The 25,037-nt window shown below is 41.2% G+C and overlaps 4 protein-coding genes across 5 annotated transcripts; 2 read left to right on the top strand and 2 right to left on the bottom strand.

Annotated features, from left to right (window-relative positions):
* Positions 1 to 6,485: 6,485 nt before the first annotated feature.
* On the bottom strand, positions 6,486 to 10,545 carry LOC102711276 (protein FAR1-RELATED SEQUENCE 5-like). Its single transcript, XM_006657891.3, has 5 exons — positions 10,225 to 10,545; positions 9,874 to 9,976; positions 7,787 to 9,640; positions 7,657 to 7,709; positions 6,486 to 7,192 (listed from the first exon to the last, which is right to left on the bottom strand). Exons 1-4 carry the CDS (start codon positions 10,362 to 10,364, stop codon positions 7,662 to 7,664), a joined length of 2,145 nt encoding a protein of 714 aa, XP_006657954.1. The 5' UTR covers positions 10,365 to 10,545; the 3' UTR covers positions 6,486 to 7,192; positions 7,657 to 7,661.
* A 241-nt stretch (positions 10,546 to 10,786) lies between these two features.
* Positions 10,787 to 13,688, top strand: LOC102709479 (DNA-directed RNA polymerases II, IV and V subunit 9A-like). Its single transcript, XM_006658752.2, has 4 exons — positions 10,787 to 10,815; positions 10,947 to 11,022; positions 12,627 to 12,785; positions 13,168 to 13,688. The coding sequence occupies exons 1-4, from the start codon at positions 10,787 to 10,789 to the stop codon at positions 13,246 to 13,248; spliced, it is 345 nt and encodes a 114-aa protein (XP_006658815.2). The 3' UTR covers positions 13,249 to 13,688.
* A 1,014-nt stretch (positions 13,689 to 14,702) lies between these two features.
* LOC102709193 lies at positions 14,703 to 17,936 on the top strand. Its single transcript, XM_006658751.2, has 3 exons — positions 14,703 to 14,795; positions 16,258 to 16,463; positions 17,720 to 17,936. The coding sequence occupies exons 1-3, from the start codon at positions 14,703 to 14,705 to the stop codon at positions 17,934 to 17,936; spliced, it is 516 nt and encodes a 171-aa protein (XP_006658814.2).
* Positions 17,937 to 19,284: 1,348 nt separating this feature from the next.
* LOC102708914 (oligouridylate-binding protein 1-like) lies at positions 19,285 to 25,009 on the bottom strand. Of its 2 annotated transcripts, none has more exons than XM_040526225.1 (12): positions 24,795 to 25,009; positions 23,576 to 23,637; positions 22,933 to 23,035; positions 22,720 to 22,796; positions 22,520 to 22,581; positions 22,341 to 22,428; positions 21,994 to 22,069; positions 21,874 to 21,904; positions 21,658 to 21,771; positions 20,310 to 20,392; positions 19,941 to 20,114; positions 19,285 to 19,838 (listed from the first exon to the last, which is right to left on the bottom strand). In XM_040526225.1, exons 1-12 carry the CDS (start codon positions 24,918 to 24,920, stop codon positions 19,551 to 19,553), a joined length of 1,284 nt encoding a protein of 427 aa, XP_040382159.1. In that variant the 5' UTR covers positions 24,921 to 25,009; the 3' UTR covers positions 19,285 to 19,550. The 2 variants fall into 2 exon arrangements, with proteins under 2 accessions (XP_040382159.1, XP_040382158.1); XM_040526224.1 differs by having other exon boundaries at positions 20,310 to 20,395; positions 24,795 to 25,008.
* Positions 25,010 to 25,037: the final 28 nt, after the last annotated feature.

Genomic DNA, 25,037 nt, shown 5'->3' with positions numbered 1-25,037 from the left:
GTTGCTTTTGAATTTTAAAGGAGGGATTTTTGTTCAAGAGAGGTGATTGTCGGTCAAGTTCGTTTAAATCACTGAAATTATTGTGCTGCTACACACCTGCTAAATAATACTCCATCCGTTTCAAAATATAAACAATTTTAGGGATAAATCTAGACAAACACACGTTTAGATTCATCCCTAGAATCTCTTACACAATGTTTAAGGATGGATGCAACATCTATATGTTAATTAAAAACTGTTGTTATCACCATGACCATATTCTTTTAGTCATTATCAATTATGTATTATTGTGGGAACATTTCAATAACCAAATGGTGTGCTTTGTATAAAAAGATTATATAAAACTTTCTTGCCTGATCTTTCAATATTTTTAACAAATTCAGATAAACCAAATGTCCAAAAGCTTAATAAGAAATGAACGTGGCTCATATCTTTCATACACCTACCAATATACTTTACAGGGATACATGAAAATCATTTTGACTAGTACACTGATTTGCTCATCCGAAAAAAAAAACATCCGTGTTGTGTCAACTACATTTTTCTTCTTTCCAACAGGCAAACGAGAGTGCTGGTACGATGAACTGTGGTCCAGATTCAGCACTCATATTTTGTAGCATCATGCACCGATTGTTCTAGACCATTCACACTTTCACAGGGCCCCAAGAGCTAAACAGTGACAGCCAGCAATTGTTTCCTTTCAAATTATGACGAAGCGACCCTAATATCCTTTCAAATTTCCTAGTTATGCATTATTAAAAAAAATAACGTGTCATTGTTTTTTTCTAAAAGTCAACATTTTAAGTTTTGACTAATTAGTAAGCATAACAATATATACATTTTAAGAATTAATATATGTATGCGGTATAATTAGATTCATATTTGAAGATGTTTATATATGATGCTACAACATGACATTATTTTTGTGGTCACTGATAATATGTTATAGAAGTAATTGATGGTCTAAATATACTAATGGGGACCGTGTTAACAATATGCATTATGTCTTATGTTTTTATACTGAGGTTGCACTGAAAAATCAAGAAGGATCAGTCCAATTTTCTCCTAGCAATATTTTCTAATTCCCAAAAATCTAGGTCTTGCTGTTGACCGACATTTGGTGTTCCTGAATTTTGAGAAAACGAGCAGACCAAGGAAAGAACATGGAATCCAATGTGCAAATAGTACGGAGGCACAAAAAATAACATGAGAAACACAGTGACTCACATAACCATGATGCAACCTGATGCTAATTTTCCACCTCTCTGTCGGTGAAAACAACTTAGGAATTGAGAATTGCAACCATGGGGCTTGTCCCTGACAAGGAGGTTCAGAATCAAATAATCAGATTAAATTATAGCATAACCATGGCCCTTGGATCAGAACCAACAAATTAACCTTTTTCCTAGGTAATTAGAACAAATCTACATCTTAACCTCCATTAGCAGCACATGAATCATCTGTCAAGAATGAAAATGTCTTTACATTAGTACAGTTTGGAGATCATATGAAGGGATGGGGAGAAAAAGGAAAGGCAGTAGGGCAGAGTAATGGTACAATAGCTGAGAGAGGGTGAGTAGTTGGAACATTAAGCTCATGTATTACCCCACACAGTCCCTTTCATATGAGGTCATTAGATTTTGGCTCAAGATTTCTAACTAACATTGATTTATCCATTACTTTGGTTTTGTTTATAGGTTCCCTGTGATGTAACATTGGAGACTTTCTTTAATTTTAAGGAAAATAAAACAGTACCACAAATTTCTCTGATCCATTGAATGCTTGCATGAAATTTCAATTGTTTTTATGATAAATTGATAATACATGTAACTTTAGCTGTTTTTGGTGCCGTAGCAAATTAAAGTCAAGTCCCAGTCAGGTGACATGATGTATTCAGTTCTAACAAACAGTGATAAGATGCAACCTTGACTTGATAGGATACAAGGTCCATAATTTTTATCATAAACACCATTGCAGCCTGGAAGTAGTAATTAGGATTTAGCATTGCACCACAAAACAGTACAGGTGTATGGTTAAAAATTTACTGCAAACTGTGTTTATGAGATTGCAATGTTTTACTCACCTCCTATTTAGCTTTTCTTAAAGTAGGTCAACTCCAGGACAGGGGTTGATCACCTGCCTCGTGGTACTGTAGATGTTAAGTAGTCATGGTTTGTTGGTGGCATTGTGGATCATAAATTCTGAACTCATTGTGCCAGATATATAGCTAGGCAATTATGAACAGAAAAATTTGGAGCTTGTCAACTATATCTATGTCTAGAAATTACATCCAGTGATTTTTCCCCTTAAAATCTTTCAATCCAATCTGAACATGCATGTTTTACAAGGTGATCGTTTGGTTTATTTAAAAAAAAGGCAAACGATATACTTATAAATAAAAATAATTTATGAATACAAATTTTATATATATGTTCTTAGCAATCTAAATACCAAATTAGAAAATAAACTATGATGAAAAAACAAAATCTACTCCAAATATAAGGTTGAAAATTTAAATTTTGGCTTATAAATATAAATATAAGCGAAAAGACGAGGCTCATACTAATTTGATGCAATTAACCAACTGTTACTTGGTTAAAATAAGAGTCACACGTCTTCACAAGGTTTAGTTTCTCAAGAAGAAAATAGTACATCTCTACTATTAAAATGTAGGGGGTGCATCTCTCAATGAAACACTGGATGATGATTCCAAGCAACTCAATAAATTAATTAAAGAAGCAGACTCCACTGGTTGGAGTTGAGCTTAGCTTAGCACACTGCAGATAGTAATGGTCAAAGAGACAAGACAAGAAGAAAAAAAAACACACATACATATACTACTAATATGAACATGCCATACTGTTCATGGCACATTAAGACATTCTTCAGTATAGTCTTCTGCTTGTATGCTCCCTCTGTCAAGTGGGCCTAGCATTGTGACTGTGAACTTCTTAATTAGTACCCCCTAATGTTCCATATCCCTGCATAATACAAGTACTGTATACTTATGGTATTTGACTTTTGTGCAGTATAAAAAACAAATAATATATACCAAATGCGCACTTACAATAGGCCCCTCATAAATTATGTATTTGAAAATGTGTGCCCTTGTGTTTCATGTGGTACTTAAATAAAAATTAGTGATGCCATTTTGCCCCCTCCAAAGCAATTAACTAGCCGACACCAAAGACAAGATGGAGAGTGATCAAAGTGTTCTTTCTCACATTTATTTAATAGAAGTTGTTGGTGCTCTGATTAGGAAGTATCTTGCTTTGTACTCTTGCAAGCATGTTGTGGTATTGGACTCCCTATCTTTTTTTTTTCCTCCTGAGATTTGATCGATTAATCTGTTCAGATCGAACTTTAAGATTCGGGTCAATCTCCATCAGATTATCAGTTCACTCCCTGTCAGAAATTCAGAAGTGCTTAGCAAAGCTGAAACGTGTCACTTGGCTGGGACCTTGGAGGCCCATCACTCTTCCTTAGCTGCTTAACCTGTTCTTTTTGGATAATCTAGAGGCAGTGCTTAACTAATAAAGCAAATGATTTCTTAAACATCATGACTAAATTCTGAATTAGTCTGACCTTCCGTCCAAAGCTAAATTCTGAGTTGGGGGCAGGTTGAATGATGAGTTTCAGAAAAAAACAGAACAGTTGGCATACTTATCAGGTTTCTTCATAATACTGATGAAGTAATGATAAAGCAATGATGAACAACATGAGACAGTACTGTAATAACACTAGGGAGAAAATGCACATATAGCATCTCAAATCAATTACCGACAAACAAATAAATACATGATCTTGCTGAAATTCGGGTACAAGTAATGACAACCTGCCAGCAAGTCTTTTGTGGTATAAATTCAGCAACCATTTCCCTTGTTAACCTCAAATTCCTCACAAACCAACCAACAATTGACAGTGATCTAAATCAGAAAAAGAAAATGACATGCCATGTAGGGTTTTTTTTCCTGAACAAACAAAGAACCTGATTCGTGTGATGTATCCATCAAGAAAGGACGTCGATTTTCTTCATGTAGTGATTACGGCGAGAGGAATGCTTAGCTTAAGGTTAATGTACGAAATAATCACGTATTAGACTCTCCATGTGAGGATTGCTTTGGAGCTAAGTAGGGAATAATGGAGCAAGCACCTGAACTCAAACTTTTCTTCTTGTCTTTTTTTTGTCAGTGAACGCAGTGACTGAACAGTGAGCGTCCAATCAGCTTTGTTTCCTTGACGTCTTCTCATGAAAGAGACATCCAAATTAAGCAAGAATTTGATGCCCAAATAGCTCACTAACCGTTGCATCACAGAATTTAGCTTGTGTTTGGATCGCCGTGATGAAGATTGGCCAACGACCAGTATCGAATCAGTCGGCTCCTGAATTTCTGATCACATGTTCAGATTGAAAAGATGGACGGTGTCTAGACAAAACAACTCAACATAAAAAAGTCCCATGAAAATTTGCATTCAGCCATTCAGGCAATACAATTATGGGCAAATCTTCTCGTCTCTTCGGCTGGAGGATTTTCAGGCTTATTCGGTTTGGAGAAATTCTGTATGACCTTTTTATATAAAATAGTTCAGTTCAACCGAGGAGGCTAAATTTCTGTGTTCCAAAGAGGATCAATCGAACCGAGAAACAAAATCATGGCATTGTTACTGGAGTTTACACGGAGAAAGCACGCAAAGAAAGCCGATCAGTGACTGCAGAAGCTGCAGTGAAAAAAGGCAGGGGAGCCAGCAGCAGCAGCAGCACGCAGGGCCATGGTCAGGTCACATGGCGGCGCAGCTTAGTGGCTTGATGCGTCGCGTGACGGCAGAGCAACATCGCCGGCGAACGGCCTGCACTGCTACGGCAGGGCAGCCAAATTGCTCCATATCATCAAAGGACACTTGTCCTTGTCCGGAATCATAATTTTACTGCTCACTAGGGTGAATTCAAAAGTGACGGTCGCCGCTGGATGAAGCCGAGTTTATGATAATGAATTACGAGAAAATCGCTACTTCCTCCGGTTTGATAATTATTATCGTTTTGCACAAAAGTATGATCAAACTTTTAAAACTTTGACTATTAATAGTTTTAATAAAAATATATAATAAATAACTTAGAAGATTAGAAGATAATGTCATTGCCTAAAACGATAAGAACTATTAATCGGGAGGAATATATTAACACTCCAAAGACGTGACTTCTATGTTTTGACACTTTAAATATTGGTTCTAATTAAATGACACTCTAACCATTGGGTTTCTTGACTTACTGACATTATACCATTTTAATCAATTTCCTATTTTCTTTTTATATTTTGGTCGCCTGAAATGACTGTCTTGTCCCTATACTACATATGAATATATGATAGTATGTCGTCATGTTCTTATTAATTGGACTAATTTTTTGCATGAACATCACATGATATATTTTTAGTGAACTTTTCAAAGATATTGCTACATAGTGCGACACAAAATTATATAAAACCACAATAGAAAAAACTCATGAAGATCATTTTTTTTTTGAGAAAGGTTCCTCATTTCTATTACCACAAGCAGTAGCCTTAAAAAAACAATGTTACTAGTTATGGGAGGAGCAGTGTCAGGTCAATTGCATCAGAGAAAAAATAGCCAAGGGTATAACTATCATTTCCTATGGTAAAAGAGTGAAAAGAAAAAGGAAATGGATTAATAGAGGGAAAATTTCAGGGAATTAAGCAATGCAATGTTTAGAGTGTCATTTAATCAAAATCAATCTTTAGAGTGTCAATAGAGCAATTTTCTTAGGAATTATTACCTTCATCCCAAAATTAAATATTTCTAGCTCGTTTAGTAGAGATTAAAGTTGAGAAGAAAAAAAATATGATGACCCTTGATAAGAATAATTTTGTATGAGCAATGATTGATGAGATAAGCAGATAATATTATAAATGCTTACATTTTAGAACAGATTGGGTATACATTATAAAGTTGCAAATAAAGCTTTCCAAGATATGCTAATAAAGTAAAGTTTTGCGGAAAAAAAGCATACAATCTAGGAGGTTAGGAAGCATGCTTGCAATAGTCCTACCAAAAGATAACAGTTACTCCCTTTGTCCAACAATATAGTGATGTTTGAAGTTTTTCTTGGAGAGAATACATGGTTGTGTTTAGTTGAGATGGAAAAAAAATGAAAAAAAATTAAATAAAGGATATTTGTGGTTGGTGAAATAAATAGATATGCAGCTATATTATATTGTTGGATAGTAAAATTTAAACTCCGAGAAATCCTTATATTTCTAGACGGAGGAGGGAGCATTTTTTTTATGTAACTATTGTGTCGCTCCTCCTTGGAGAGGTAATGCAAAACAACACTGGAAGTGTGACATCTTTGCAAGAACCGTTAAAAAGCTGATACTGAGGTCTCATTCCTGAAGTATTTCAAAGAAATTTTGCGGCAGATTTTTCTAAAATTCATGTGTTTCAACGGAGCATTAGAGAGGTGGAAGAAAAGACCACGAAAGCACATCGAAAGTTTTCAAGGACACACATGGGTAGCAGCATTATCGAAGCTCCCAAGATATACGATTCATTGAGAGGACATGAACAACATTTGCACGCATTATGCAACTGTGCGTATGGGACACAAATGCACCCAGAGCCAGGCTTGAAAGCACAGCTGTCCACTGTAGCGTCAAAGGCAGCTTAGCTCTCCTGCTGAGATCCACACATCCAAGCTGGTTTGTCTTGCTTCCAAAGCTTTATTACATGAGCTGTCCAGCTCACCTGCAGGTGAAATGAATGTAGTAGGAATTAACCAAGGCCTAACTGAAACCATCCTAGGATGGATGATCATGAGGGGGTCTACTTGCCCTGCAAAAAGTTTCAGAGGCACTACATAAAATACTAGCAGTCTCTGCATTGACATCTGATCACATTTCTTTGATCTTTTATAAATGGGCTAGGATAAATAAGACTGTTTACATAATGCACAAAATTTCCCTGGGTGCAGCACAATCACATGATTTCACACCAGCATCTAGTCTAAGAGCCTATGCTAATGATGGGGTGCCTCAATAGCTGAGATTTCCTACAGCTGCATAATTTACAAGTTGGGCGTCTTATTCACGGGAGCTCTGCAGTGGCCTGTTCACTGCTTCAGCGCCAGTATCGTGGAGCTGGCACCGTGCAGAAGGAATAATCTTTGAATTCAAGTCACCTGCATGATAACTTGAGTACATAAATCATCTGTTTGATCCAATAGAGCTAAAGGCTCATCATAAACTGCTATTAATAATTGTACATCAATGGAGGCAACTCAACAGTCTATGAGCAGCATTCAACAAACAAGATATCCTGCCTATGTCTTCCTAAAATTATTATGCATTTCTTTCACAAAGGAAACAGCAGGTGCAAAAGATCCACACTCAAATGGGAAAACCAACAGAAGAGCTCATGAAGCAATCAGGCCTAGCCATTTGTGGGTAATCAAGGGAAAGAGTAGGGCCATTCAAATGGATGGTCATCAGCCCAGGTTCTTGCAAAAATTAAACTCATAAGTGAAATCATCAATGCCCTAGGTTTTGGTGCAGTGGATAGAACCAGATAGGTCCAATAATAGTCCAAAAAAAGGAGATCAACTTGGCATATAATTATTCATAACCAAGTACAAATGTACAATACCTGCATCAAGAGCTTCTATGAAACGAATTTTCATGCATATTAGCAGGAGTGTCCTGCATTTAACAAAAAAAAATCAGACACAACGTAAACAGGGAAAAAATAGAATAAACGAATCTTGAGGGCTGGTTACCTGAATCATTGCACTGAAGCCTTGGAGCCCATGGTGATTTGCAGGAGGTACAATGGAATTTAACGATGACCCATTCCCATTTGCTGCATACACTTGGTTTTCTTCATTTGTAGACTTGGCAGTCCTTCTCCATCGCTTCAACAGATATCTCTGAGGTAATTCTTTGATATTTCTGTAATCGAGTACCTTCAACATGTGACAACATGGAATACCCATAAACTCAAACTTCCTACAAGTGCAGATACAGGAGCAGTCACTTGAGTCAAATCTAACAAAATGTTCCTTAGTTTTTTCAGAGGGAGCTACTTTGTACTCAGAAGTTGTCCCAGCTTCCCCACAATTGAACAACACAGAGTCCATGAACAGCTCAAACTCTTTACGAAAGATCTCAAACACCACTGGGGTATATGTATGGGCAGCCTGCTTTAACATCTTGGCTGGGGGTATTCTTGGATAACTTTGACTAGCTTGGAAGTCAGCTTGGAGCTCAGCATAGCGGTGCTCATCAACTGCTCTTTCATAATGCTTGAAGAAGGACAATAAATCCAGTTGAGGGCTCAAGAACTTCTTCAGAACACTACTGAAGCTTTCAGCTTGAAGTGCACTTATTATGTCAGCACAAAATATATGTCTTTCATATGCCAAAGCCCATCTTTCCCTCTCCTCAAACAATTTAGACAGCCACTCATTATGCCTAAGATCATACTTTTCTAGCATGCTTCTCCAGGCAAACACAAATTCTTCCTCTTCCTCATAGCCAAAGACACATCTGCTAAAATCCTTTGCAAATGTTTTTGAACCTTGGAAAACATGATTAAGGTGCTTAAGAGAGTTCTGATATACATGCCAAGCACAAGTTCTCTGAGTAGTATTTGGCCATGCTGCTGCCATTGCACTAGTAAGTGGAATAGATTGATCTACTAAAGCTACGGCTGGTTGTTTTCCATGCATAGCTATCTTAAAACTTTCAAATAGCCACCTATATGACTCAAATGATTCATCATAAAGCATAGCTGCACCAAAAATAATTGTTTGTTTGTGATGATTCACTCCAAGGAATAATGACAATGGCCTGCCATATCCATTTATTTTGTATGTTGTGTCTAGACAGAGGACATCACCAAAGTGATTGAAGTCTTCTCTAGATTTTGGGTCTGCCCAAAAGAAGTTGGTTAGCTTGTCATCTTCATCAATCTGCATGGTGTAAAAGAAAGAGGGATTTTCCATTTGCATCGTCTGCAAATATTTCAATATGGCGCCACCATCACCGACTTGCATAGCCTTCATACGCTTTGAGCGGAGATAATTCTTATAATCTGCTGGGAGGAGAGAAATACTTCGAAGGAAACCAATTTGTCTCACAACAAGGTCACCGGTTGCTTTTGTTGTGGGCGTCACGACAGAATCATCTGACAGCTCTGCTTCGCCAGACTGAAGTTCTGTCAATATCCTCTGTGACCTTAACATATGCATCGTCGAAGGAGGGGCCAGCTGATGGTTGTGGTCTGCTTTGAAGTCAGTGACTCTGTATTTACACTCTGGTGTGACTTTAATAATCAACCGTGCTGGGCAACCGATTCTTGTATCCAACCTTGGCTTCTTTGCTTCCAATGATTTTTTGTCCCTGTTGTAACCTTCCCTTGAGCAAACAAAAGTCCTTACTTTGGTAATGTTTTCAGAAGATTTATGTGATGTACTTTTCCGAACACTAAAACCAACATGTCCAGCATATTTGTTGTAGAATTCATAGGCCTTTTCCTCACTCTCAAATTCCATGCCTACATCAGGAACCAGCTTAGCAAGTGAAGCTTCATCTATAGGTGGTTCAGCTTCTATCATTCTTCTCATTTTCCCCTAGAAAGCCAATCATATAATAAGTTGCATAAATGAAAATAAATTGACACATTTAGGTTGTATTATGATATTTACTAATGCGCCAAAACAGGATGAAAAAGAAGGGCACACTAGAGCCTTAGTATAGCTATAAAATTCCCTTGGAAATGATTTATAACTGAACACGATATCGTGCACAACCTAATCACATGGGCTCATGACATTCTCTGTCGAAAATTAGAGCACGGCCATACCTTTCTGTACGCAATGCCGCACGCATTACAAAGAGTTCTTGGGCCATCAGGGCCACGGCGCATATGGGGCGTTGCATTGCCGGATATACCACATCTCAAGCACCTGGTCAAATATAGCAAGCTATCAACACCGGTGAAACGGAAGCCCATCGATTTTACTGCAGAGTTCACTAATGCAACAGGACAAACAATAACTTTTGAGCTCAATCTAAATCACGCCAGAATGAACCATGAGCACCACGCAGACGGCAGCGAGAGAGATCACTCCCTCGCCCAGCTCTTCACCGAGCTCGGCCGGACACCGACTGGCTTGCCATACACACAAGAGAGAGCACAGGAGAAAGCTCCTACCGCACGTGGCCTTCGAGGCCGTCGTCAGCGTTGCCGCGGTGGAGCTCCAGCTCCTGCTCCAGCGGCGCCGCCGCGCCGCCGCCGTACGGCTGCATCTCCCCTCCGCCGCCTACATCGGGGGCCACCAGCATGTGCATCATGGCATCACCACCCTGCCAAGCCACACTCGCATCCAAAAAAAACAAACTTGGCAAATTCGAGCTGGATTAGAACGCGAGGAGTATCCCTAGAGGGAGAAATCTCGCGGGAATGGTCGCGATTTGGAGCTAGGGTTTGGGGTCTCCGCGGCGGAGGAGAGGTTGGGGGGGGAGGAGACGGACGCCACGCTAGCGAGCGGGAGTGGAGACGATGGCGCTCGGATCCGATGCGGCCGTGGATCAATGTGACCCCACCCTGCGTGGCCGCCACGTGTACCCCCTCCCGGTTACGTGCCGCTGACGCGTGGGGCCCACCTGCCAGGCGCCGCGGCCTCCTCCTCCCCCACGACGAGTACAAGTAGCCCGAGAGAGGAGGCGGCGGGTGGCGGAGTCGGTGAGAGGTGAGAAGAAAAGGGCCCGTCGCCATGAGCGCTCTCAAGTTTTGCGGCGAATGGTGAGGCGGAGATCCCATCTTTTGCTCGCGGTTCGTCTCCGGGATTGGATTTGGCGGGGGTGGTGGTGGATTGATCCGTGTTCTTTGTTGTTGTTGTTGTTTTTTTGTGTGTGTGTGTGTGCTTGATGCAGCAACAACATGCTGTACCCGCGGGAGGACAAGGAGACGCGCACGCTGCTCTACGCCTGCAATTCCTGCGAGCACCAGGTGGCTTTCCCCGTGCCTTGTTTTTGGATTGGGTGGTGGATGAACTCTTGGAACCCTAGGTTTGGATTGGGTACTAACTGTGGTGATCTAGGGTTTAGGCTGGGTTTAGTGATGGTGGTGCATGTAAATGAGGATTTTTTTTGGTTAGGTTTAACGGTGCATTATTGAGATCGTGATTCTTTTCTTCTTCCTCCTCTTTAATGGCTCTGCTCTGCTCGCTCGTCTACGCTCCGACCAATTCAGTAAAAATCGTTAGTCTTCAGAGTGGATGGTTTTAGGATGTTGCTTGCTCGGGATTTGGCCGAGGAAAGAATTTGATGTCCCATAATGTTGATGATTGCTTTATTCGATTGGTAGAGTAGAGTAGAGGGTTCTGATTGGGGCTTGGCGAGTTTATGGTGAATTGGTTGAGGCCTAATATTCCTTTGTAGGTTAAGCTGTATTTGTCCAATTTTGGTGCTTTTATGTTAGCAAAACTAGTTGGTTCTGTAGCGCCCAAGTATCGCCTATTCGCCTCTTTTGTTTAATGCTACCAAATTTTGGATGTACACTTCAATGCCACTTAAATAACAAACACTACATTTATTTTACCACATTTTAACTACTTAAAAGTGCAATTGTTCTCCTTCAGTCCCTCCTCCCACCGTACTCTCGTGGCATGAGACAATAAAACAAAAACCCAAAAGAAACTCCTAGCCCATTCTTAGTGATATCTGATATGGGCCCGTTGCAATGCACAGGTTACTAGTATGCAAAAAAAATGCCTGTCTTATGTCATGTTGGACCATTTTGCTCTCCATGTATCGCTCTATATTCCAGAGCTGCAGTTTATTCCTTTCTCCCTGACACCTTCAAGTAATGGCTCCTCCTTGCGGTTGAGTACCAAAATGTCTTCACCACCCGAGGAGGATATGGATGGCAATGAAGCCGTCTCCAGTTTCCTGCTGGGCTACAGGGTACCAAGAGCCAACAACGACTTGGGTGACCTGACTCATGGAGCATGGCTGAAATCAAATAGGTGAAAGAGACAAAGGAGTAATCACTGCACACGTACGGGGTACATTCCATTGCTTACTCCACAGTATTTCCATGGACAGCTGCAATCAACAGAACACAAAACAGAGCAAGATATACATGGAAATACACAAGTAGATGTTCTTGGCAAATTAGCAATAAATTTTCCGAACTCAGTTGCCTCCTTCAATTATTGGGAGGTGGTGGCTTGTGAATTGGGAGTACAAGCGTGGCAGCTGGCAGGCAGAGGCGATGTGGGGTGATGGGGAGCGTGGGAGGTGGGAGTGCAATGGACAACACGACGTGGGACAGGTCAAAAATAATTATATGGCAATGGGGCGATGGTGGTAAAATAAAAAGAAATGATGTGCTGTTTGGTATATTAGGCATTCTTTGGCATTCTTCCACGAAATGTCTTTTTTTTTCTGTTTCTTGAAGTTATTGCTGAGCTTCCTTCTCTCGAGGCTTGTATATGTTGCAGCTATATTGCATTTATGGTTTTGTGCATTTCCTTTTTTTTTCAATTTGTGTGTAAGTTTCTTGTAGGTTGACTAATTATTTCCATTTGTATGAATTGTTGATTTAAGCAGGAGCTTGCCACTGACACGTGTGTGTACAAAAGGGTTATCCGTAAATCTGCTGGGGTACCTAAAGATATATTAAAAGATGCAGCAAGTGATCCCACTCTGCCTCGCACCAGAAGTATTAGATGTTACAACTGCGGCCATCCAGAGGCTGCTTTTTTCCAGGTCCGTGTATATGTGTTGTTTACTTATTGTTCACTATGCAGCTTTTTGCTATATATGACTAGTATCATCTATAGTTCTCTACAGTTACAGTAATACATATGCAAAAATAGAATAGCAATGTGAAACTATAAACATACAACTATACATTTCTGTCAGCCTATTGAAGTCTGGTATATCATGTAGTGCTTCATGCCCATGGTTTACTTACCTCATTATATAGTTGGCTTTGTTTTGCGATGATATAGTTGGCTTTACTAATAGTGATGGTGATTGCTGTTATATTACGGCAATGTTCATGTTCAGAATCCTACATTCCTACTACCGTCCACAAGTTGTTGATGCAATCAACTGATGTCGCTCTTTTCCCCCCTTAAATTTGCAGGCTCCAACCAAGGGAGAGCGAGGCCTGACGCTTTACTTCATCTGCTGCAACCCGAGCTGTGGTCACAGGTGGAGGGATTGACGGCATCGTTCACGGCACTTAATCTTTGGCCGTTGTAGCGTTGTTCTTGCTCATACCCAGTGCTATCTGGAACTTAAAGCTAGTAATGTAGTGGTTTGTGAACTGTGACTGAAGTAGCTTCGAAGTCACTTAACTGCTGTGGTCTGTGGAGTCACCTGAATGTGTCCGGGGCTGTTCTCCGCGTTTTCCAGGATTCGTTGTGAATTTGAAGCTAAACTGATGCTGATCGGGCCCACTATATCCATGGGCTTTTAAGCCCAAATTATTGGGCCTAGCCTATGAAAGCCCATGTATTACACCTACATGGGTTTCTCTATGCTTATACTCCGTATCTGATACTAGTATGATTCAGTGGCTGTATATCTTTTGATTGTATGCGAATATATATATGTGATACTCTCGTATGAAATATATCTGTTAATCGAACTCACACACCTCGACAAGGAAGCAGGCACACAAAACAGAAACTGTTATAAATCCAAGCAGGCATGACGATCTGCCGTGTGCTTAATGCAGTATTAGCTTTTTGCGCTGTGCTAATCAGATAGCTACACACTTGGGTCACTGACAGATCATCGGCGTCGTATGCTTGAGCTAACTCCTTGGAATTTTGTGGCTTTACATGAAATAGCTCCAAAATACGAACTCAAAAGGTAATTAACCAAAACCTTAGCTGTCTGTATTCCTGCAAATTCAGCTCTTGTCACCAATACTAGGTAAGGTAACTTTCTAGCATTGTCTATGTTCATATATGTACTAATAAATTTAAACACATATATAAACGACATATATTGATAAATAGGTAAATCTACACATAGCTAAAATGTTTTACGATATAAAATATGTTGAGTAGCACATGTTTGGATTCAGGACTCAAATTAACACTGTCCATGCCACATGATAGTACCCTCCATGCATTGCATGCTCCAGCAATGCAGAGGACAAAATCGAAAGTTTCAGAGCAGTGAAAACACATTGCCGGACGTGTGACTGCAAGCTGCTTAATTCCGATTCGCTTTTCAGCAGCATTTGTCGCTTGCCACACAAACTCCTGAACAAATTAAAGACGAACTTATCTTGTTAATTTGCTCATCAGGTTCAAAGCAAAAGCTAATTAAGCTAGACGACGACGCACGATCGATGGCCACAGCTAAGCCAGCCATGGCACAAAGCTAGCTAGGCGCGGCCGGGCGTGCGCGCGCCAACGGAAAGGCACCCGCACCCCCAAGCCACGCCACGCCGCGCCCACAACGCGACGGAACGCGGCCGCGCGCGGTGCCGTGCACGGCGAGCACCGTGCCGCGGTCGGGCGGGCTGAGTTGCTTCGCGCATCGCGTGCGCGCGCGCCGCGGCGGCGGCGGCGCCCGCGACGGCGACAGGTGTCCCGGGAGATACGAGGTTTGGTTTGGTTGCGGGCGCGCGTGCGCGCGACGGCGGCGCGACGCGGCAGCACGATGGGCGCGCTCTATCGTCCACGTCACGCTCTGGCTCCACTGTTCGGCCTGGAGCTAGGCCGACGTGGCAGTGCCTTTGGGCCACCTAAGGTGGTATGTGCACCCGGGTTGGGTACCCCACGTTTTTACCCGGCTCTACACGCGTGGCGTGGTCAGCACGTGTAAATGGTTTTTTTTCTCTCAGATGTAAATTGGAATCAATTGAGGGGCTTGGATCGATATTAAGACCGCGTAAAAGTAACGCGATGACCTACTTATAAAAGCATAGGGACTGTACCTTTGAAGCGAGTGTGCATATTGATAGAATTCTTTTAGCTATCGGGTAATTTCGTATATCGTCAGGGGGAGAGCAGAGGTTGATTTTGATCCAAGAGAAAGAGGGGTGGACGATGGACCCAAGATCGGAAACTCAAAGGTACGATTTTTCTAGATTGTTTAGGTTTAGATTGTTTGCCGTAAAAGGTCATCATCTATCTATCTTTGCAACTTTGTTACCTTATTGGGATTTTTTTTATCAGTGTTTAGTTCTTAAAGGAAAATGTTTCTCTCTCTATCTTGACTCCAGGAAGCATGAATCAGTTAAAGGTTCCAATTCACACAAATGCAAATTACATGAGAAAAATGAAGGAATTTTATTGGCAAATATCGATGTTTCCTTTTATCGCAAAGAAGAGATGTGCCAAAATCTTTTTTTCACTGGTTTACTTAAGGAGAGAGATATGGGGTGGGTATAGGTTGCCATGTTAATTTCAATGACTAAGGATGGTAGGGGATGAGGAACAAAGTGAACAAGGGTATAGGTCCCTCCCAAGTGATTAAAAAAGATCAACTAAATTACATTATTGAATTAAGTAAATTTCTGTCACTATTAATTTCTCCTTGATCGCATAAGTTTGAGGGTTTTTGCTATAGCTTTAGCAATTGCGAAAATTATAAAAGTAATAGGAGGTTAGAACTATGATCTAACTATAATTAAGACGAATAGTGGTGGGTTTTATTTCAATTTTTGTTTCATACTAAATAAAAAAATATTTCAAATACATGCTCTTATCTAAAATAATAATGCTACATAGCCGCTTTTCAGAGAGATTCATATTAAATATCATGTTATAAAATGTCAGTCATAAATCATAGCCAAAAAAATCGACTGAACCCCAAAACAACATAATAACTTGTGTACACTCCCAGTGTTGCTCTAGCTGCATCAAGGTACCAAACAAAAAGAGGTGACAAATAAAAGCTTTTGCATTCTTGATCAAGCAACCCTTCCCTCCAGCTATATTACTCATCCCTCACAGCTCCACACACGCACACAAATCTACTCACTTCCAAGCAGTCACACACACACACTTGTGGAAGTGCACCAACGTGTCCCATGGCCAGAGCACCATCGCCCTGCCTCCTCCCCGCAGCTCTCCTCGGAGCCGCCGCCGTCGTAGCCAGGCCGCCGCCGCCCGCGAGCCGCTACTTCTTCGTCCCGAAGCACGGCGCCGTCGGCGTCCACTCGGCGGTCCTCGACGACGACGACGACCCAGCTGCTCCGGCGGCAGCAAAGGGCGGCGCCGCCCGCCGCGTCGCGCGGCCTGCGCGCCCTAGCGCCCGGTCCATCATGGAGGGGACGCACAGGCAGAGCTCGGGCAGCTACTGCACCGTGCCGTGGTGCGGCGGCTGCGCCGGCAACCCGCACGGCATTGCCGAGTTCTTGCTCTCCTGCAACCTCTGCGGCGCCCCGCTCGCCGGCCGCCCCGCCTTCATCTATAAGTAAGAGAAAAGACACGGTGTGCCGTGTGCAAAAGGTTAAAAAAAAGTTGGCAGAAATAAAAATGAGTGAATTTTACAAAACTACGTATAATTTGACTAAATTATCAGGAAGCTACAGAAGGATCTTGTATCAGAAACTAATGGCTTTCCCCGAAAGAAAAAACTAAAGGCTTAACAATATATCATAAAAGTATATATTCAAGGAGAAATATCGCAAAATTATATATTTTATAGCCGAATTAAACTGCATATTTAGTGTAATACAATCACAAAACTGTAAAGTCTAACTAAATAAAATCGACAGTGGTTAAGATTTAAAATTTATAGTTTTTGTGATAGATTATTTTTTAAATGGCGGTTATGTGGGTCTTCGTCTTAAATCCGTATGATTCAGTTGGGAACGAGATACTCTGATGTAAAGCTAGAAGAACTCAATGAACTTACGTGAGGGTCCATGGACGGTGAGACACGTATCAGTGATACCGTCTCTCTAACTTTACATCGGAGATCCTCTTCCGATCAAGTTGACATTAATCCATAGTATAATACACCACCTTAATTAACTATATAGTTTTTTTTGATAATTTAGTCCCATTATCCGTAGTTCTGTGAAAGTTGAAAGAGAGTAGAGTACATGCAAGCTAGCTAATTAAAGGCCCGTTTGGCATATCTCTAGTTCCCAACTCTAACTTAATTGGAGCCAGAGTTGTGTCAAACGGTACAGATTCTAATTTTTTGGAGTGAAGTTGGCGGAGTACTCCTAAAAAATGAACTACATGATGGAGCTAGGTTTTTGTTGCTCCACAGCTCCACTCCACGCCAAAAAAACCCACTACCCTTTATTATTTTATCGTAATTACTTAGATCTGTCACTCATGCTACTATATATTATTAGTAAATATTTATATTGTGTGTTAACTATCATATAGTATTTTATAATCATATAGTCAGGTTGTTGAAGTTTAAAAAAAAATAATCAATATTTAATTACATAAAAAAGAAACATAATTAAATTATGGTTTAATTATGACTGCACATGGTCCGCAAGGCTATTATTGTCAATCTACTTCGTATTCTCTTTTAGGAGTTCTGGAATAGACCAAACTAGCCAAACAGTTTTAATCCGCTCTCCGGCTCCTCCAAGAGCAGCTCACACTGGAGTTGGAGTTTGGAGCTAGTTAACGGGCCCTACCAAATGGGCCCTAAGCATACATGGCATATGAAGTTAATTAATTTGACGTATTTGTATTTTGCAGTGGTGAGAAGGCGTTCTGCAAGGCGGAGTGCAGGTCGAGGTACCTGGAGGCGGAGCTGCGCAGGGCAAGGGAGGAGAAGCGCCGCCACGCCTCCTCGATCTCGCCGTCGCCGGAGCTGAAGAAGACGACGGCGGCGGCGGCGGCGGCGGCGACCAAGGCCGGAGAGGAGTGCAAGGAGGGGAGCATCTTCTTCATCTGCCCCCTGGACCCCCTGTAGCCATCACAAACGCATACAGCCGCATATATATCTACATGCAGACATGCACGCATGCATGGGGGTAGCAGCTACCATCCGTGCATAATAGTAATCATATACTGAGTTACCAGTTTGTGAGAGTGATTAATGAATAAAAGGAATCGATCTAGGCCACCATGGATCGATCGATCTCAGTGCTGTTTGCTCGAGCTTTTTTAGCTGTGTGTTCCATTACTGCATCGATCAGTGTGTGCGCCTATCTGACTGTTTGTAGAGCTACATCATACTGCATGACGCTAGCCAGGGACAATGGGTCTGTTTGGAGAGCTTTTTCCAGCTGTAGCTTTTCCCAGAAGCTGCCCTAAACGGTTCACAGTTTCTGAGAATCTGTAATTACAGTTTCTGAGAATCTGTAGTTACAGATTCTAGAAATGAACTAAGAATCCAGAATCTAGAGAAGCTGGGTTTAGGAGATTTTTCAAATTCTTAGAAGTTGGCTACCAAACAGCTGCTTCTCAGAATCTAAAGCTCCCTCAAACAGGCCCAATATTAATCTACTGCTCCCTCCGTTCGTCTGACTTTTTTTACCTCAAGTTTGACCACTGGTCTCATTCAAAAAAATCGTGTAAATATAATTAAATTTAAATCATTCTTAAAGAAATTTTATTAGTAAAGCAAGTCACAAAAAACACGATATTTTGCACAAATGTTGGAATAAGACGAGTGGCCAAGCTTAGAGTAAAAAAAGTCAAACGAACTATAATTTAAAACGGAGCGAATATATATGAACTTTTATATAGATTTTTTTAAAAAAAATACACCGTTAAATAGTTTGAAGGCTGCGTTCGAATGGGCGTGTTGAGATAAACTATACCTCATTTTTCGTTAGCACGCTTTTCAACCTACTAAATGATGTATTTCGTACAAAAGTTTTCTATATAGAAATTGTTCTAAAAGATCAAATAACTCCATTTATCAAATTTTTAATACGTAATGCATAATTAATCATATGCTAATTACGTTTATTGTTTCCTGTGCTGCTAATCAGCTTTTGCAACATCCTACTTCAAACGCAGCCGAAAAACATGCACGAAGAAACTAACGGTTTGAAAAACGTTCGCGAAAAACTAAGGAAAAATCCGAGAGAACTTCGGTTCTTCACTCACAACGGCCAATCATCCAAGGTATTCATGCCCTCTCCAATTACAATAATGGGCCTCACGTTTGCCGGGATCCCTCCGGCCCAATTACAATAATGGGCCGCACCGCACGTTCGCCTCAATCAATCCCGCGAATACTTGCACAGGTCACCAGATCACACTCTTGCCAAGAAGCTCATCTTTCACCAAAGTTCTAATACAAAAGCAAAACAAAATAAACCACCGATGGCAAGAATAACATTAGACTAAATATACTCCGTCCAGCTTACATCCTTCTCACACACATATACTACAACATATATATTCTCCATCCATGTACGAAACTACTAAATTACCTCCAACAATGGTCCCAGTAAATAATATACATACATATATAGAGACCAAAGGAACGTTGGCTAAAACATACCGTAAAAAAAGAGGACGAATGGTAACGACTCATCACGAGTCACGACGACGATAGGTCGCTGGGATTTATTTAGTAGTACATGAGCTGCTGCTGATGCTGCTGCGAAGCGCCAATGCCAACGCCGGGGAAGCTGCCATCATACATCGCCTGGCTCGCGCCTGGACCCATCCCCATCGCTGGCTTCAGATGCTGCTGCTGCGCCTGAGCCTGCATCAGAGCCTGGGTTGAGGCCATCTTGCTCAAGGCGAGCGTGCGTTGGTACTCGAGGATGTCGGCGGCGGTGAGGCTAGGAGCGGCGGGAGGGGGCAGGGGTGCAGATGTGGTGCCGGGGGGAGTCGGCTTGTTGCCCCAGGAACACTGGAAAAGTCAGCAACCAGATGATGTAAATGTAGACAGAGGGTTTCATGGAGCTGAAAGAACCAGAAATGCGTGAAAATGGTGAGCAGGAAAGGTGCTCACCTTGATCGGTTTACCGCCCAGAATACGGCCGTTGCCCATCTGGATTGCAAGAGCAGCTTCTGCGTGATCGCTGTATCTTACAAAACCAAATCCTTTGCCAAGCTGGATTCGTACCTCCTCGATAACCCCAGCTCCAAGTGCGTGGAAAAGACGATGCAGCACATCTTGAGTAACCTGAAATTTAAATATGTCCATTTATCAGTAAGACAACTGGGACATCCACGATCTGATTCATAAAGCCTAGTGACATTCACAATATTTAAAGTTCGACTGATTCAATATGTCATGCTCATGCATAGAAATGAACTTCATAGTGTAGTATCGCTAAGCCCTGAATTTGAAGACAGGAGCATGCTGAAACATAATTACCTCGTGAGCAAGGTTTCCAACATAAACAGTTCGGTATTGTGGATTGTTCTCTGGAGCATCTTCATTTGCTTTCTCCTTCCCATCTTCTGAACAAGATAAAAAATAAATAAATAGTGCAACTCATCATATTGAAACCACTTAGTATTAAGTATGAACAATGAACTCCAATACTTCGTTCTAACAGCCAAGGGCTAAGAGCATCATGCAAGTGCATAGCACAACAACAAAAGCATGCACGCAGCAAAATCATGCTGAAAATAGAATAGAACCATGCCATCATCCGTTATAACATAAAATGTTCTGGGTAAACCATCAAACCAGGCAATGTTTCGTAATGCTACTGCCCGAGTTTTTTGTTAGAAGAACTCAAAGAGGATGTGTTTTTTTATTACCAAACCTCAACATTTGCAGGAAGCAACAAGTTTGAAAGTTCCATATAAATAATTTTATTAAAGAGTAACTTGGGGTATATGGTGTGCAATAACTTGGGTATAGGGTTCTATATAAATAATTTCACAGTACAAGAACTTGTTAGGTGGGTGCACTCTAGTGCAATAACTTGAAATTGTGCATATCAGTGCATTAACTTGGGAATATGATGTGCTTTGGTCAAATTAAATGGTAACTAGGATTTTTTGCCACATCAGAGGCACATTGTCACAGATTGCATCAACCATGGAACCGTTATGGCAGGACAGCTGTGATGATGATCTTTACAAAGCTAGCATTAGCCGTCATGGGGTCACGTTGCTTTCTTGTTTAGCGCAAATAATTTGAGTACAGGCCATCGGCTGACTTTGTCGTTCAATTAATGATAAGTATTGAGCTCATACACGCATCAATCAAGAGATACCAATGCCTTCCGCTAGCACTAAATCTAGAACCCCTGGTGTGATAATCTTGTTAACTATTGAGCCAATGTATCTGTTGAGATGACCTTTCAGTCTGCCCTTCGAAGGAGCAAAAACATGGTGGAATCAAATAGAAAAAAGGATGTGGGTTTTGTGAAAATAATAACAGGAATGATGTATCTGTTGATATAGCCAAAAATCCCATGTCGCATCCACTTTGACAAAAACTGCCCTGTATAGCCTAGTTGATACACCGATATACTCAATTTTCAAGTTCTTGCACTAAAATGCACCCACCCAACAAGTTCTTGTACCATAAGTACAATGTACTCTTTATTAAACAATAGAAGACCACTTGAGAAGGATAACAGTGCACAGCTAAGATTTTGTGTTTTTATTTATTCTGTCATCTGAAACTACATCCTAGCAAACTGAAGGAATTAAAAAAATATTAAAATCTCAATGATAAAAATATGTCACATATTCATAAAGATTACCTGTCAAGTTGTTAGTTAGATCAGCTACATTTTTTGAATCTGAAGTTTGCTCGCCACTGCTAGCACCCTTTGTTGCCCAGTTGCAGCGTATCTGCCGACTTCCAAGCCATTGGCCTATAAAATAAGGTCAAATGATTAAGGTACCAGGCCAACCAAATACCAAAAGAAACATTACAGTCCCAAATGAGGAATATCTGGACTTTGTGCATGGCATACCATTTAAGTCATTTATGGCACTTTGTGCATCCTGCAAGCTCAAATAAGCACAACTTTGAGTAAATGGCAGGGGTAAAAAAAATACCTAATACAAATGCCATGCTTTTAGAGGTAGCATACCTGTTGATTTCTGAATGACACAAAGCCATAGCCTCTTGATCTTCCAGTTTTTTGATCCCACATAACTCGTGCATCTCTAAAAACCAGGAAGGGGTGCAACTTAAGATCCACATAGACCTTAATTTAGTTGTTAAGATAAAATAAATGAAAAGAAAAGTAAATTATAAAAATAGCCCAGTGGCAGCAAAGGCAGTACTGACAACTGATGTTTATTATGCAACTGTGACAGCAGTATAGTTAAAAGGGCACATTTGACATCGCACAAAACACTATACAGTTGGTGGGTATGAAGAGCCAAATCAGGCCAATGGCAAAAGTACTGGTGGATAAAGGCAAGGAATACTTACGAACAACTGGAATATCCTGAGAAGAATGAAAATAATGCGGAATCCGTAACCTCTGGGCTAAGATCACCAACAAAAATACTGAAATGATCTGCAAAACAAATAAGATTTACTATGTCTTTGCCAAAAGATATATCACAAGATTTGAGAATACTGGTATAAAATTAGACGTAGCATCAAACCTGTTGTGTCCTCCCTCTGCCCACTAGCATATGCCCAATTAACTCTGATAAGTTGTCCAAAGCTGTAACATTTCACTGCAGTTAGAGTTTTTTTTTTTTTTTGCGTGTGTGGGTGGGTGGGCGGGGGGGGGGGGGGGGTGTGGGGGGCAAACATAATTTAACTTCAATAAACTAGAAGATCTGATAGTGTTTTCTCTTACATTTGCCTTCCATTAAGTGTCAAAATTGCTAAGGCAGCTGATCTGCGGTCATAGTAGTCAACAAAGCCATAAGATGACTGCAGAAACATATGTTCAAAAGTAAATCATGTGACCCTCATGACGATAAATGTGTCAAATTGAATCACATCCAATGGGATACGCTTTCAGAAACATAACTGCACTGAACAGAAAATTCAGATAATCAAAACAAACCTTCTCTTTTCTTATAAGCTTGCATCCTTCAACTAAACCGGTACTCTGAAAAACCTCTCGGAGAAGTGCCTCCGTGACTTGAACATGAACATTGCCAACATATCTATAATTTATGAAAATAGAAAACATTAAAACACATTGGGCCATGCATGCAATGCAAAATGTGCTCTTAGATAACAGATGTAGAGACTATAGAACTTATCTTATTATTTTGTGAACAAAAAACATCAGATATGCCTCAATTTTCTGTAAGGATCAATGGATATAAATCTTGCAACCATATTCAGGTATAAATATTGTAAACATATTCAAAATACCTTTTTCATCATACATTCATCAGTGAAGGACATGTAATATGTAAAATCTCATGTAATAAATATCATTGTGTCAGGGATTTAATATACGGCACATGGCTAGCATGTATTTAAGAAAACAGTGGCTACCAGACAGACTCGTAAAAAATTCACCAACAAAGCATATGTGATTATGTACAAAGCTGATGGAAGATTCTTGCTGGATATGTCATAACATTAAATGCATACAGGAAAAGAGGCCCTAGAGTCCGACGAATGAACTTGTACATTTTCAAGCATGCAAATGAAAAGAAAATAAAAAAATAAAAGGAATCCCTAATGGGACTCACACACTGCGGCATGTACTCGTATCAAAGCCAGGAGGCAGGTTTCCAGTAAGGATTGGCTCTATCTGCAAAAATAAAAATGTAAAAAACAAGGAAAGAAGAAATAAAAATCTACAAATATAGAAAAGCCTTAGCGAAAAGAAGGCCGGTATATACAAACTACACAAGGCATCCTGCAGATACTGCAGCAAAGTTCCAATGAGATACACATAACGGAAAAAGGGAGAAAAACGGAACTCCTAATCAATCAAAATGTTAGCTAGTAATAAAATAGGCACCTTACAAATGAGAGCTACAATCCAAGCCCTAAAAAACATAACCTAAATAAAAGGCACTCAGACCTCATCAATGATGCATGTTTCACCTAGGCATCAGTAGAACGCAATGATGTGAGCCATGCAAAACAGCAACAAGAGTAATGTGATTCCCAACTAGACAAGGTTGAACTAACTTAACCAACCAAAAGGAATCAAAATACTCCTCACAAAGACAACGGTCAACAACAAGAACCAAAAAGTGGGCACCTAAGCCTAAAGCAACCCCCACCCCCCTCAAGGATTCAAACCAAACAGACCTAAATCACCCAAAATCCCGAAGATTCCATCTTTGCAAAACCAAATAAAGAAAATACAAAATTGCCTATGTCCCTAAAATTTTTCTACGCCTGCTACCATCAGCACCACAGAACCTCCAAATCGCCTTAAGACCGTTCTAGCACCAAAGCAAGTATCAAAACTCTGCATGTAGCACTAATTTTCCACAACAAATTTGAATCCTAAGCACTTTGGCATCCACTCAAAAGTCTCAGAATTGTACACCAAAAAATGAAAACACAAAAATGCGTCCCTAGAACCTAATCCTGAATTATACACATCAAAATACCGTCATTTTCCACAACGTAGGTAGCAAGCAACCACGAATCACTCAGAGTCAGATAATCCGACCAATGCGTTCACACTAAAACCGCAAGTGATCCAAAGCCATGCACAGTTCCAAACCATTGTACAGGTAAACGTCGCAAGGACGAACGAAGCGACGCGATCCAAACCAAGGATCCCCGAACCGAACCCCTCCTTCGACGATCACCGAGCGAGCTAGACTCGCTGCCCTTTCCTTACCAGGCCAAATTCCGGGAAACCCGCAGGCTTCCACGGGAGGCAGCGGCGGCGGCGCGCGAGATTGGCGCTGTTGTTAGGGGGGGTGGGGGGCGGCGCGCATGTACCTGCTGGGGCGGCGGGGCGGCGAGGAGCGGGTGGAGCGGCGGCGGAGGCATCCCGTACATGGACGACTGCAGCGCGGCCGCCTGCTGCTGCATCAGCGCCGCGGCCTGCTTCTGCTGCGGCAGCATCGCGGCGCGGGCCCCCGCGCGCACCCGAGCGGCGGAGGCGCGGGAGGGGGAGGGGGAGAAGGGTCGAGAAGGTTCTGGGAGACTGATGAGGGAGGAGGAGTGGACTCACTGAAGAAG

Source organism: Oryza brachyantha, chromosome 7 (genome assembly GCF_000231095.2).
Source record: "Oryza brachyantha chromosome 7, ObraRS2, whole genome shotgun sequence".
Lineage (NCBI taxonomy): Eukaryota > Viridiplantae > Streptophyta > Magnoliopsida > Poales > Poaceae > Oryza > Oryza brachyantha.
This window is presented reverse-complemented; position numbering and strand designations above follow the sequence as displayed.